This window comes from Spodoptera frugiperda, chromosome 13, assembly GCF_023101765.2.
Source record: "Spodoptera frugiperda isolate SF20-4 chromosome 13, AGI-APGP_CSIRO_Sfru_2.0, whole genome shotgun sequence".
Lineage (NCBI taxonomy): Eukaryota > Metazoa > Arthropoda > Insecta > Lepidoptera > Noctuidae > Spodoptera > Spodoptera frugiperda.
The window spans coordinates 10,156,674-10,173,245 of record NC_064224.1 but is presented as its reverse complement, the minus strand read 5'-3'; the positions used below and the strand labels follow the sequence as shown (position 1 = coordinate 10,173,245).

At 36.8% G+C, this 16,572-nt stretch overlaps 2 protein-coding genes across 6 annotated transcripts in view; one reads left to right on the top strand and one right to left on the bottom strand.

The window, feature by feature from the left end:
• LOC118270737 (complexin) overlaps positions 1-16,572 on the top strand; it is a 218,712-nt gene that overhangs the window by 147,737 nt on the left and 54,403 nt on the right. The window lies entirely within an intron of this gene.
• LOC118270735 (uncharacterized) lies at positions 880-6,268 on the bottom strand. Its single transcript, XM_035586494.2, has 2 exons — positions 5,666-6,268; positions 880-4,279 (listed from the first exon to the last, which is right to left on the bottom strand). Exons 1-2 carry the CDS (start codon positions 5,711-5,713, stop codon positions 2,630-2,632), a joined length of 1,698 nt encoding a protein of 565 aa, XP_035442387.2. The 5' UTR covers positions 5,714-6,268; the 3' UTR covers positions 880-2,629.

Sequence of the window (16,572 nt, the reverse complement as noted above, 5' to 3'; positions counted from 1 at the left end):
GATACGGTACGGGCAGTTTTTAATTTGTTACGTGTACCGACTTATTGAAAAGTTATAAGCTATGATTTTGATATCTACATCACTCCTTTTATTCTCAGAGTTTATAAGAGATGCGCTTATTAAACTAACTTCTACCAGCAGCTTTGCCTGAATTTCCATGGGATAAAAAGTATCCTATCCCCAAAATCAGCTCATACTCTGTCTGTATACCAAATTTCATCAAAACCCATTCAGTTATTTCTTAATTGACGGACAAACAAGCTTAAACATTATTTTGTAATATAAGTGTGATGACACCTACTTTTTATTGACTGACTTGAAACGGATTCAATGGTGTGTAGTCATTCTAATATTTATTAAAATGGCTGCAATTTTGATAAATTAAGTGCTATTCTTCTGTAGGCAAAAATAGCACAAAAGAAAGATTGCATTAATCTTTGAATTACATTGTTTTTGGCAATAGGCAATAATATGTCAATAGGCTCACTCCCTATTACATGGGACTTATAACACAAATGTGAAAAGTCGGTACATTGTATAGCGGTTTTACGTACTGTGTAATGTAAATCTCTGCCTACTCCATCGGGAATAAAACGCGTGTTGTTTGTGTATAAGTTATATTATAGTTTCCATTTTTCTCATTATTTTAAGTCTATGAGCATTTTACTTCTTAACAGATTGAATTCTAATAACCACATCTGGTGTACATCTTGTGTTACAGGATTCATAGTTATTTGTAATGGGTAATAGTAACATAACTTTGCTTCATTTACTTCCCGAGAGGGTAGGCAGAGCTGCACGTTATGTGACTCCTATTATTATGTTACCAGTCACGGTATGAGTTGTATCTATTAATTTAATTCTGTGCACCAGAAAGAGAAACACAAAAAATCTAATTTGCTCAACTCGAGAATCAAACCCGAGGCAATACAATACTTTCAGCAATTTAATGTAGGGTGAAATAAACAAAACAAAAGGTTGGGGTGGTTACTCAATTATTATTAATTTAAAACAAATATACACGGTTATTCATAAAGTTTACAACAGTTGAAAAAATAGAAGTAATATATGTCTGTAGAGGTGTTATGTTGTTACAATAATATCGATACTTCGATATACGTCTGCCGTCGTCTTGTAGTACTAATCTACAAACACAAATACTTCCAAATCTCAATACACAGAATAACATTTTGTCAAACAAACAAATTGCATCACCATACAAATACATCACACACTCTCAAATTATCACATTCTCAGATTTTACTTTTCGTTTCGAAAAGCATAATATCAATTTTCATGTAAATTAAATTATAATTGACATTAGCAACAATTTCTATTAAAATTGACATAAGCAACAATTAAAATTGACATCAATAGATATAATAATTAACAAAAATTGAATAAATTAATTATAAATTACAATAAAAATAGATTTTTATATAAAGACTTAGAAAAGTTTTCATTATAACTGACGGCTAACTCACGTAACGGTGATCGAGGTAACATAACTAGTATATCGATCGTTCTCGTCATTTTCTACTGATGACTATGAGCCCCAAGCGTGGCTTGAAACTAATCGAGTCCCCTCGTCGAGTTACGTGAGCAAGCTATGAATCATAATAACAATGGAAATCAGGTTAAATTAAATTTTACCAATAACCCTGTACATGGATCATGCTAACAAAAATACGAATTCAATTATTTATAATAGTAATTGAGTAACGATATTATAAACTAAGAGATTTTCTTATTACTAAGTTGACAGGCACTTGATATTGTAATAATCAATACATTTTCAGATAGATTAAACGTTTTTAAAACAATTTTACATTTTTTATCAAATTATTGTGTATGTATAATAAAAAATCAAATTGAAATTATTAAATTATGATTAAAATGGAGTCAAGAGGTTAAAAATGATAAAATACTGTAAAAAACTAAGGGTTGGCAGATTCGATCAGTACATCTGTTTGTCAATGGAACAATGCGTCGCCTACAACTGTGAATCCTGTCATTATCATTTAAAAACAAATGTCAAAAATGACATTCAATTTAAAACTAATATTTTTTTTTCGTTTTTATTGTTTTAATATTTTTTTATTGTGATACCCAAAAAAGTATATCACATTTAACATTTTTATTATTTTTTTGTGTTTTTATTGCAATATTTTTTAAGATTACAATAATTGTAATCTAAATCCTACGAATACTAACTTAACACTATTCTCTTGGTCATGAATTGAAATATTGTCATATTCTATAACATGCATAGAAAACTATTGCAATAATAAAATGGTCCACTATCGAATTATTGACTGTCGTGATAGTTTCGTCAAATAAATAAAAAAATAAAACTGTATTCAACAATACTTTAAAAAAAATTACAGGCAATTGTCTGCACTGTCAATAATCATTGAAATAAGAATGAAAAGAATTATAAAATGTGTATAAATAAATATTAAAGCTAAAAGACTGTAGTTAAAACCGAAACTGAGATGAAAAAATGTGTTTAAGAGAACAGACTACCTCCACATACGTAGCGTAAACTAACTTACCTAAAATAGTCTTTAACTAAAATCGCATGATCACAAATGTATATAAGTCAGTAGTTGTACACTACTCGGTGGATTTACCACTTTGAGGGGGGCGGTATAGTGCCTAGTTCGAAATGTTTGAAGAAGAGGGCAACTCTATCTTCTCCAGGTTTGGGGTCATGATTTAGGAGTTCTTCTCGGGCCAGGGTCTCGGTTAAACGGTCTCGGGACCACACGGATTCTTTTCTGTAGGATGGTAAGTTAAAATTGGCTGGATTCGACAGATGTCCCGGCATCGGGAACCAAATACTATCTGCTGGCATTGATATATCTGGTATCGACGCACGAATCCAATTTCTTAATGGTTCGTTGGACACGACAGGTACTGGTCGTTGGTTCTCCTCCTCGGAGGGAAAGTTGTAAGATTGAGATGATCCTGATGAATCCGATCTGTTTGGTGCCGGAACAAAATAATCTGGGGCGTGACTGGGCCCTGGCCGAGGGTTTTTGTAAATATCTTCCACCGACTGTGGATGTTCCGCCGGTTTTTTTATCACCCACTTCGGTATAGGCAAGGTGTAGGCTGGTGGTGCCCGCGGGGGGAAAGACCATCCCGAGTCTTCAAATGACGAATCTTCATACGAAGAATATTCTTCTTCTTCTTCAAAGGAAGAGTCTTCTTCATTATCGTCTTCAAATGAAGATTCATCATCTTCAAGTGAAGAGTCGCCAGCTTCTAATAAAGTTTCATCTGAAGATTCACTATCTTCTTCAAATGACGATACTTCGTCTTCGTTGGACACCACTTTAACTTTTTCAGTTTCCAATCTCTTCGAGACCGACACGTCAGCAGGGGCGACGCTAACGGTTGCAACCTCATCCTGAGTGACGCCATCGGGTGCCACCTCACTACTTACTATAATGAAATCTGGAGATTCAATTCTGTCAGCCTCCGATGCGCCAACGGGAGCGATGTCCTCACCTGCGGCCTCATCGCGAGGGACGTCATCAGCTACAACCTCAGTACTTAGTATAATGAAATCTGGAGATTCCATTCTGTCCGATTCCGATGCTCTATGCGATGCGACGACATCATCACAAGGGCCGCCATCAGCTGCGACCTCATTATCAACAAGTTCGAAATCTGTGTCATTTGTCTCCGACAGAATGGAATCTCCGGATCTCATTCTGTCGGAGACAGATGCGACGCTCTCAGTTGCAACCTCATCACGACCGATGCCTTCAGCTGGAACTTCATCACAAGAGACGTCTTCAGCTGGAACTTCATCACGAGCGATGCCTTCAGCTGGAACTTCATCACGAGGGTCGCCATCATTTGCGACCTCATCAGCAACTAGTATGTAATCTGGCGCGTCCATTTCGTCTATGGATGGTACGCCATAAGATGTGTAGTAACCAGCTGCGTCCATGCACTGGTTTCTAGCTAATAAAGATAGGTCGTTAGGTATGAAGTCCTCAGTTGCGGTCGTGTGCAGGCTGGATATGGACACAAAGTCTCTGATATCGTAATATGATTCTTCATTTGGATCAATTTCACTCAAATCACTGCCAAAGTATGCGTAGTTAGTAGCGTGTCTCTCAAAGGAGGGCGTGCTGCAATCTAATTTGTTTTGCCGCGTACCATAGTCACTCGGTTCCCACGAGTCCTCCCAGCAATCCTCCCCCTGTTCCTCATTGTCAATCATCTGGATAAGCTCTTTTTCCTTCTTGTCCAGATTATAACACTGTAAACAAAATATATACTAATTAGAAAGAAAGTACAGAAAGGCCAAATTTAAGGAGAAACGTCTCGAATTCGATTCCCTAGTCAGTAAAACTAATTAGGGTTTTTATTTAATTTACCTGTCAATCAAAATCAAATGCGATATATGTCAATACACCCTACTAATTATATTATTTAGGATTCCCTAATTATTTGAGTAATTCTTACACGCATTGCTCATATTCAATTATTACACAAAATCAGATAGCCTTGTGTTTCTCCGGTCCCAAGGAATCACAGAGTACCGATGTATTTATATTTATATAACATAAAGTGCGATTAACTTATCAACAAACAAACAAACAATGCGCATCGTTTAATTTAATTAAACCATGTTAAAATATCGAAACAAACATGACACTCAAAGTTAAAATTGAATTTTAAAGAAGAAATTAAAGAAAAAAAACAGGATTATAGAAAACACAATCAAGTTAAAAAAACCCTAATTAAATAAGGTAAAATGCTCTTTCTAAAGTCTATTAAATATTCTACGCGGACAAAGCTACGGGCCGAAACTAGTTCAAAACAGTCAATATTAAAATAAATAAAAACAAGAGAATTAACATAAGTCCCAATAATGAAGCAAACAAATGACTAATATTACAAATCGAGAATGGTGTTATAATAATGCTTGAAATAAACCCAGGAATCGAACTCGAGACACTTCGTTCCACAATCTCATTCGTCAGTCGATAGACTAGGTAGCACAATCGACATAGAAATTGGACAGATATCTATATATTTAGATGAATGATTTAAGACAATACCTACAATGAGAATAATACGTGTCAATATTCAATATGTAATGTACATGTGTTTAGCTACATAATTACTGTTACCACCTTTTTCTACCATATTTCGGCGAATAAAGATTTTTATTTATTTAATAAATTAATAAGTTCAAAATGGGAGAACGGGTAAAGTTTATTCTATACGGGTCTGGTGGAAGATCATGCAAGATCGAGGATCATCCTAAAGGCCGGTGGCACAACTCGTAGTTAGGAGGATGAGGATTCGATCCCAGAATTTTTATCAGAAGAAGTATAATTTAGTTTTCTTTTTTAAAGATTTAACTGTAGGTTTAAAATAATAAAAGTAGATTTTGATATTTTTAACTTTTTCTTACCACTTTCTAGAAAGTACAATCCACCAATACAAACTAGGGACTATCTCAGCATCCCGAGATTAACTGTAGATAACCTTGAAATCCCGGGATTAGAAATATCAAAGGGATCGAATCCTCTACTCGCACTACCTCTAGTGTTGCGGACGTCCATGTTTGGCGGCGATTGCTTACCATCAGGTGATCTGTTCGGTCGTTAGTAAAAATGAATAAAAATGAACTTACCAATTCCAAAGTAGCTGCTAAATGGTAGTTCACAAGAAATGCGAACATACTATTACTGCACGCCGCAATGTTTCGCTAAATATTAGCTATAGAACACTGCGTCACACTAGGATATCCAAATTGTTCAATCAAAACACGTTTGAATTTTTAAATTTGATGAGGGATACAATGGGAGGGCGACGAGGAGGGCCGGATGTCCGGAGGGACGACGCGGTCAGAGAAGCACTGGAGGTCCACAGATTGCAAAGAAGCTCACTGTGGAACTGCGACGAAATTTCAAATTTTCGACCTTTTTATGCGTAGGCGCAGCGGTGTAATTAGGGTGCAAACTCCGCCCACTTGCAGGTAAACAGTGAGACAATGGAAGGGTTTAGGCGGGATAATGGCGGCTATCACTGTCTTAGTAACTTGGATACGTTTCTTCAAATCTGGGTTTTTATGGTTTATGAGCAGGATTATCTAATGTCACAGTGTTTGGTTACGAAATACTAGATTCCCTAGGTAAATAGGTTTGTCTATACACTTCTAGAAACGATTTAAATTAATTTCATGGTCCACTTGTGTCACATAGACGGCGGGTCTATTCGGTCTGGCGGTGGGTCCGTGGGGAAGTAAAACCTGGGTGTATAATATGTGGGTAACGTGAAAATTATAATCATATGTGAGGAGGTGAGGTGCGCAAGCGCCGGGTTTAGTTCATTCAGATGGATATTGTGAATGATTTATTTGAGATCCATTTCTTTTTGTATTATGTGTTTGTACGTTTTAGTAAATTGATACAATATATTGTATTCAAAGAAATAATAATTTTAATTTACATAAGTAATTAAAGCATAAACAGTTCGTTCAATACTCACAGGTACAAACTAAACGTAAATCATAATGTACCTAAGTACATAATTGACTAACACTACATACATACATACATTCATCAATACATATACAGAGGCTTACAAACTGAGCTACATAATTGAAACTGCCATATTCCTGTTATCGATTTTCGACCTTATGTCTACATAGCAATAAAGTTCAATATTGTCTGAAAAAATATGACATATTGAGTGGTATGATGTGAGACGCAGGCGCCGGCGCCAAGACGTCTGTCCTTTGAAAATTCCACACAATTACAGAGTCTGGGGTTGTATGTGAAGTGTAGCAATATTCTTAGTTTCTATTACAATGAATCATAATATAACTGGTGAACATATAGTATTACATTTAACACGTAGAATACCTTCAGATAGTAATTGTCATTATGTCGTAATGTTATAAAATGTGGTTATCATTAAACATTGTTAATTACATTATAATTTGTTGACTCGGTGGCTAAATGAGTGTCGTTTTTACTCGTTACTAATATTGTTGTTTGAATAAAATAAATCAATAAATAATGTTATTGATAAGCAACGCCGGCCGGCGCCGGAGCAAGCGAGTGTTACATTCATGTTATACTTTCTTACGCTATACGTTCGATGAGGGGTAGGCAGAGTACTGCATAGCTGAAATTATCGGTCGTGGAAACCTGAAATTAGACATAACATGTGATGATAGTTGGGGAGTAATCAATGTATGGGTTACATTTCGCTAAAACAACTCCTTATACATTAAACATTGACAAATGCAAATAAATACCACGCAGTGAAGAATGAGACATTTTAAAAATATTTCAACATAGTAACAGAGTCATGTCGGCGCCATCAGCTTATGGTCATAAACTGAAGTAAAATTCCTAAGGCTTGCAAATATACCTGCGTAGAAACAATGCGTTGAATAGTTGTCTAATCCCTACAGAGCGGGGTTACAGCAATACAACCATTGTGGCGGTGAATGGGGCAGTAAACGCAGGGCCAGGGCGCGGGGTATCGCCCGCTGAAACAAAAGCCTGCAGCCCTGCCGCCCGCCCGGACCCACGCTTTGTTTTTATTATCTACTTCTCCGAGGGTCACTAAGAATAGTGTATTATCTGTCTTAGACCCTAATACTTGGTGATTTTTTTATTTTATTGCTAATCCCTGACTGCAGATGTTTTAAGAATAATTTCAACTTGTGTGGCCATGTTTTATCTTAAACTGAATGCTCGGTTGAAACAATGGCTGGGTTGCCTGCTTGCAGGTAATGTGTTACCGGTTCGATTCCTGCAATTAGATCGACAAATTGTTGTTCTGGGTGTGAAATGTATGTACGGATCTCATGAAGAGAAACCCTTTAAAGGCAATATAATAGGTACAATTCTGAACTCCAGGTTGTATTCATTTCGCGAAGCTGCGAACGACCTAGTGGGTTACAGGGGGCTCTGGCTCGAAGCAGGGGTACGGATGGAGTGTTTTTTTATTCAGGAAGAGTCTAACACTCTGTCCCGCCTCTACCCAAGGAAATCATACATACATACATATCGTCACGCCTTTAATCCCCGAAGGGGTAGGCAGAGGTGCACAGCACATTATGGCACGTAATGCCACTGTGTACACCCACTTTTCACAATTTATGTTGTAAGTCCCATGTAATAGGTGGTGAGCCTATTGCCATATACCGGGTACATTTCCAGACTCCGTGCTACTACTGAGAAATTTTCGAAAACCCGAAAAATGCCCAGCAATACTTTGCCCGACCTGGGAATCGAAACCGAGACCCCTTGTACGGCAGTCGCACTTGCAACCACTCGACCAACGAGGCAGTCAAGCCAAGGAAATCATTTACTGAGAATTTCAACCGCAAAGTAACCAATCACACTTAAACACGGAAATACCAGCGAAAGAATTTCCTAACATTATATTATACTGCACAATGACATGTACTGATCATGTGACAGACGAGTGTCACTAACTATTATAATAATTAATGACAGCAATCAAAGTCCGCCCCAGTGATTAAATAATTGATTATTTGCAACCACTGTTTAATTTTAAATGGACGAACCGATCGCAAACTCGTTACTGGTTACATGTAGACACTTCCACCTCGTTTGGTAATTATACCGGATTCGAACTGATAAGCAAGCAGCGATAGTACGCGTGTTCACGCACATGACCATACTTATCTATCTCTCGAGACATTATGAGGATTTTTGATGAATAGCTGTCAATTGTCAAATGGTAGGTGGTAAGCAATCAGCGCCGCCCATGGATGCAACACTAGACGAGTTACATATGCGTTGCCAGCATCTTATAAGTGCGCTCTGGTCGCCTCATGAGAAGTGTTTAATCAAATTATGATTTGTATTACAACTCTCATGAGACATTCTAAATAAATTATTATAGTTTTCTGTTTACTCTCATTACTGCTTGACGTGGAAATGCCTAGTTTTAGGCCCCTCCTGGGGCTCAAGTTAATGAGCATTATTCCGCGACACACGGCGACTGTCGGGCAATGTGTCGACAGTTATTTGCCAATAAATATTAGAGAGTTAATAAATACAAATTAATTCGTTGGTTGCAATCACAAGTACCGAGCGAAGGATCTCGGGATCTTTGATTCCATTCCCAGTCGAGCATGGAGTTAAATATTAATTAGAGCAAGGATTAGCAGATTGGAAAGAAGAAGATTGGGACTCCGGTTACTCCGATATTAATCATACGACAAAACACAACGCAAACGTTACTTCAGCCATCTGTGAGGCCGTAATATCACTGTCGAGCCGAAGTATGGCTCTTCCTCGTGTTACTCCTTGTTGGCCAAAAGTTAAGGAACCCTGTGTAATACTCCCTAACTTAGGAAAAGGGGGGGATCCTCCGAAATCAAACTAGGTGAGCATGCCTGAGCATATATGACTGACTGCTGGCCAACTGAACTTGTATTTGTGTTAAGTCACGCGCAAACTTCACTTGCGCGATGTAGGACTCGTAACGCCATCTATTGGGAGATCAATGAAACGATTGAATACAGTCTTGCTGGTTCTTCTCCAATCAGATTCACTGACCTACAGACTTGGTCAGTGAATCTTTTTACACACTTTAAGACAAAGTGGACAATTTAAGACATAAAATGTTGATGTTACAAATGTGACTAATTAAATATGAATAAAATGCTTTGACTTTGATTTAAATCAAAAACATGTATTGTCTTGCGAACTGGCGCTGAAAATCAAACCTTAGCCCAAAGAATTAGTGTCCGGGCCGCGGCATTTTACTGAGCACAGGCTGTTTCACATTACTCTGTGCGTTGCTACACTTACTCTCATCAATTGATCAATTTGAATTAAATTTATTTTTGTTTGTGTGTTTGTTACATATCTTTTCTCATGTTTAATGTTACAACATAATGCAAATAAACTGATTTTATTTATTTCTTTCTTCGCTTGTTGGTTACTACAAGGGCCAACTGTAACAGTATGTCTATTCCTTCAATTTATTATTTTGTGCAACTTAACAAAATTAACTATGAGGGTCAGTTAGCCCTATAATCGTGTATATGTTGTTGTCCTCACTCATAAAATACTTTTTTGAACCTTTTTCTGTACAGTAACAGAATACGAACGATTGCAAGTTACGAAGCCATGAATAAGCGATTATTTCCCGTGATCCCGCGATATTGAAGAGCTCCGATATTAATATTGGCGCCGACTGTCCAATGTTCACTCCTTCCTACACCCAGCCTCGTGTAAGGGGTTATCGCGCCTTTTTCTATTTCTGAATATTATCGCCGATCCGATCACTTTCATAAAAATATATACATATACAGAAAGAGTCGTACATATATTAAAAAAGGTAATGATTGATCCTCTCATGTAATACATAATAGCACAGACATTTTGTGGATCTGAGAATCGAACCCGAGATCCCTTTTGCAATAGAAATAATGTTATAAGTAGTTGTTACATTACGTGTAAGATAATAACGCTGTTAAATATGCCTTTATTGTAAAATACACCATCTGTTGAGTAGATATAGCTAACCACAGTAAATTATTATTAGATGACATATTCATTTTGTTTTTTATTTAGACTTCAAATAAAGCTTCGTTGACCGAGTGGTTCGAATCCCGGGTCTGGCACAGTATTGCTGGGCTTTATTCGGTTTTTCGAAAATTTCTTAGTAGAGCACAGAGTCTGGAAATTGCTCGGTATATGGCAATAGGCTCACCATCTATTACATGGTACTTACAACATAAATTGTGAAAAGTGGGTGTACATTGTAAAGTGGTATTAAGAGTCAAAATGTGTACATATTTTGTTAGATCTCTTTAGATAGATAGATAGATAGATCTGTTAGATTTGATGACACATTTTGTTTACTTAGACTTAATGCAATAAAATTGTATAGAAATTTTGAGTCAGCCTTTGGATGATGCAGAGATTAGTAACGCCACCCAGGTAGAAAACATTATCCCGATTGCATTCAAAAATTAGCAGTTAAGCAATATAGTGGAAAAAAATCACGTTGTTTAAACTAAGTATTAGTGACCCTCGGAGAAGTAGATAATAAAAACAAAGCGTGGGTCCGGGCGGCGGGCAGTGCTGCAGGCTTTTGTTTCAGCGGGCGATACCCCGCGCCCTGGCCCTGCGTTTACTGCCCCATTCACCGCCACAATGGCGCGTATTGCTGTAACCCCGCTCTGTGGGGATTAGACAACTATTCAACGCATTGTTTCTACGCAGGTATATTTGCAAGCCTTCGGAATTTTACTTCAGTTTATGACCATAATCTATATTGCACTTGGATGACTTAGCTAAAATATTTTTTTTTTCACTAAGTAATAAAATATGGGCCGTTTCTCTTCTATGAAACTGTTTACTTCGGGTTATTTTAAGAATAATTTATGATCATTATCACCCAAACTTCTCTTCAAAATTCTCTGAAATATGTAGTACTCACACAAACGTGCAAATATGAAATGTAACACTCGCATTTCGCAATAATTTCCAAAATTATACATAATATTTAAGATTTTCTCCCATGTCGTGGGGCAAATTCACATCACAGAGACAATAGATCCCCATATTGGGTGATCCATACACTGCATGGTTGGTGCAGTGGCTGGGTAACTAGTTTTTGAAAATTGAGTTGTCGGGTCGAATCCTGCACTAGACAATTCTTTCAGTAATTTATAAATTTTGGTTATAGATTTCGATGTAATTTGTATAATGATTTTTGGTTGCTTATTAATTACAAAATCTTAGAAACCATTAGTAGACTATCATAATTTCGGTTAGCCTAATATACATAGATGTGCGAGGGAAGTTTCCTTGGGTATACGTAATACCGCTGTTAATACTAGAGTATTATTGAACCCTAATACAAATGAAATATTTTATTATCTTTCTAATATTATAAATGCGAAATGAATTTGTGTGTATATTTGTTACTCAATCACATCAAAACGACTGAAGAGATCGTGATCGAGACAAATTTTTAAACAAGGGTAGATTATGGTCTGGAATAATACAAAGACTACTCTTATCCAACAGGAATTCGGGCAAGGCCGCGGACGAAAGCTAGTAGAGTATATAATATAATCGAAACATTTTTTTTAAAGGGGGGAAATCATCCAATGGTTTCTCCCGCCCTGGGCTAGACGAGAAGGAGTGTCAGACTCTTACTGACTAAAATCAATCCCATTTCTACTCCTGCTATTTGAGCCGAAGCTCCGTTAAACTCAATAGGTAGTCCACAATCGATACACCACACCACACATTGTGTATGCTATAAGGCTGTATACAATAAATACTGCCCTCTGATACACAGGATGAGTGAGTGCTGCAATTATACCCGCTCGCCAGCTGCTTGTGTCCGTCGTAGTGCGGGCGTCGTTTGTCTCAATCTAGATTATAGTGTTGTTACATTACGGCCTCACTGTTATGTCGATAGTTGAATCCACTATCGATGCAGTAACCCACTGTAACTGTAGATCCTGGCTTACAGGAGTTGCAGCAGTACGGGAGGTTGTGGCGGGCTTGTCCCATTAAAAAAACCCACTGTAATAATCATGTCGATATTTCAAGAGTATGAATACCTATGCCTAAACCATTTAAGATACATTTGGTTTCAGAATATATCGTTATTTTCAACTGTTCTATAGTAGAACGATTAATTTTAATGAACTTAATATCTTACTCAATAATTTCGGGTAATCTCCATATAAAATTCATGTATTTCAATAATAATTAGGATATTCAACTAACTTCTTAATCATAGTTATACCTGTACATGTGTATACTGCTGTATACATCACATTGTATATGTATAACGCCATTTTGTTAATCATTATACATTTGTGAATATTTCTCTCTAATAATATTATTTTCTTTGCTTCCAGGTAAGTCATGATTGAGGGAGTCAACCACGAGTATCAGCTAAGTGATAAGTACATAATATATTCTATTCAAATTATGTAATTTACTAAGTATATAAGCCCTATGTACTCCGTACAAATCACGTTCTAGGAATCGACAGCAATCAAATTATACTGAAAACCTAGTACTACTAGGTACTACGTAGTACAAGTTATTAAAAAATACAAAAAGTGTTTTCAGAGACAGACCATAAAAATCACAGAAAGATATGAAATGCTGATTAAACTATCTTCTTCAAGCATTTACTAATATGGACCTTGACTTTCCATTTCAACTGTTTTATGGCTTTAAAGTTTTTATAACTTCTAAAAGATCAAATCCTCATCATTTAAACACAATTATGGTCGCTTTCACCAATCACCCCTAAACCTTACCTTAACTAAAATTAATTAGTATGTTGTAGCACTAACACTAATCTCTTACGTGGACTGTTAGGTGTCAATTATAGGCTGGTGAAAACTAAACTGAAGTTAAGTGTCTTATTTTAACCTATTATACCTTCCTTATAATTTAAAGAGGTTGATAAAATCAAGTATTAAAATCCATGACCAAGTCAGTAGGTACAAAGTCCGTACTGAAAGCAAACCCATTAACCTGCCATTTAACTGAAAAGCACATCAAGGATCGATATCTCATATAGCCAGCATTGTCTCCCGGCACTGCGAAGAATGCTATCTTAATATGCGAGGGGCAAATATCGGGCGCCGCCACTTCACTATGCGAGGAATGCGAGTGACGCCGTAGGGACGTGACCGGATTATCGATACCGATATTGGATGGAATATTTTATAAATTGGAGAAAAATTCGAGGTGTCTGTTGGTTCTATAAGTGGTTCGTGTTAATGGAGACGTTACGAGCTTCGTTTTATGCGATGTTCGCTGTTTGGGGAGTGGGTCGTGGGGTTATATATTGGTTTCTGGTTTAGTTTGACTTTCGACGTATCTTAATTAGTATTGTTTACTGAAAAATGAAAGATTATAAAGAATAGACATCATGTAAAAGGCCGGCAATGTACTTCTACAATCTAATGCACACTAATGTGACTTCTCTTGAGGGTGCCCACGGGTGTAGTAGATTGCCTACCATCAGGTACCGCCTGCTCGATTCGCTCTATTAAAAAAAAGGAAAATATCGAGGATTTTATAATATTGAGTAAATACAATGACATAATTTACAGCTCCTTTATTTGTTACAAAATATTCATTCATACAGAAGTCAATGAAACGGTTATTACAATTAAATTATTACATTATTTACATATCAGGAAGTGCGTTAATACCGCATTCAATTTGAGCTCATAGATATTCATGGGTTTAACGTGAACCCCTCGTTAGCTGCAAATGACATTTTAGTGAAGCTACGTCACTACGTAGTGATGTGATAGTACTTGTATGTGCCACGATACCAAGGACATATATTCACGCTAATATCTTATGGGGGTAGCTAGAAACTGTACGCATATGATTGAATCATGAATCTTGTGTTTGTTTTTATTAATAATTAATCATTTAAAAAAGTACGTACATGAAGACTTTTTTCTGCATATCACAATTATTTGAACCTCCTTGACTTACTTGACTTACCGCCTTCGAAGAACATAAATATAATTTTATGCTTGCGCGGCTTTGTATTACATTTTACATAGGATAAGTTGTCACTTGTAATATTACAATTATTCATTATAAAAGTTTATATAAGTTACTTTAATGTCACCATTTAAACAGCAAAACTTTCTGAAAAAAACATATAACATTACTAAATTTTGCCAACGGCTTCGCCCGCGTACCCGTGAGATAAAAAGTATACTATCACCCAAATCAGTTCATACCCTGTCTGTATACAAAAGTTAATCAAAATCTGTTTTCTAGTTTCAGTGTGATTAATATTCAAACATTCAAACATCATACTACATTACATTATACTACATTAATATAATATAAAGCGTGATACAATTTAATTGTGTTTTCAAATACGACTAGGTATAAAAGTACGTATCAAACGTTTTACCATTTGACTTCACCCCACACCGGTTGATATTCTTACGATATCCTCATCCGGCATTCCTGCCGGTCCGGCCGTGATCCGGCACGACACGGCGCATTCCTTCGCACGTTATAGCCCATAAAGTGCTTTGTAATAAACCCCTTTTTATATGTAATCGTGTAATGGATTGCTCGATAATATTTGATAGGAAGGAAGGTGAGGGCGGGGTGCGAGGGGGGGGTGACTTGGATTTATTCATTAATGATGATATGACTGACATGATACGTCGAGTGTTGGGAATGAATTATTGTCGGTATGATTATTGGGTGAGTAGTTAGACTTCAATAAGAAGTTCACTATACTTCACACTTTAATTCGATGTTTTATAATTATGAAACTATAAATCCAAATAATCGACAAACGGTAATGTGTCATCAAATCAATCATCGTGTGTATCGTGGCTGACATTTTTAGAGGAAATTGATAGTCATACATCTCAATAATAACATTGATTCTGGGATGTAATATACGAACTAAATCCTAATTTCACATTAGCAAATCACACAATAGAACACAAAGGGGCTGTAACTATGTGAAATATAAAATAGGAAACTAAATAATACTTATAATACATACATTTACAACATAATGTTATCTCACACTGAGCAATTACCGATACTCTCAATAGTGCTGCATTGCGATATCGATATATCAAAGATCGACGTCAGCCCATCACTATCGCGTAACGAGGGGCGTGACTAGACGTGTCGTTGCCATGGCAACCGATGTGACTCGCCCGCGTTCCTGAAACATACAGGAGAAAGAATTTCAGGCGGGTGCGAGCGGTTTTTCAGGGGAAGGCATTCTTGTCGTGAGGCGGTATTCAGAACAGCCTCCAAGAACGATGTACAAATATTTTGAATATCATCGATCAAGTTGATAATCTTATAAAGTTGGTTTAAGATTAAGTTCGATTTTCCGTATAATAAGTAAGACACTGACGGTCTCATTGGTCTGACTGACAAGGGGTCTAGGGTTCGATTCCGGCGAAAGTATTACTGGTTATTTTTCAGTTTTTCATCGCCAGTATATGGCTATAGACTCACCCCTATTACTTGGCACGTATAACACAAATGGGAAAAGTGGGTGTACATTGTATAGTGCCTCTGCGTACCCCTTCGGGGATAAAAGGCGTGACGTTATCAATAAGTAAGACAATAAGAAATTGGCATATGCAAGTCTATAAGGCCGTCTGAAAGTAAAGTTTTAAAGATTTTTCTCACATTAAAGAAGAAAGTAACTACAAATAAGTTTCCTTCACACGCAACGTCTTAGTTCAAACCGTTCCCCTGTATATTTCTATCTAAGCACCACTGCCATACAATCGCATACATTTGAAACCCACACGGCGGCGGCGGCGCGGCACACACTTATTTTATTTCCTTAACGCATCGCTATCGAGGAGCTTCAATATACTATCCTATTATTTTACTTTTTCTTATCATACAATTTTCTTTTGAAAATATGAAGGTGTAGGAAGGAAATACAAGTATGGAGTTTGGTACTTTATTGATGGTTATGCATTAGCTTAAGGCTTTTTTTAAGGGGGGAAAATCATCCAATGACTTCTCCGCC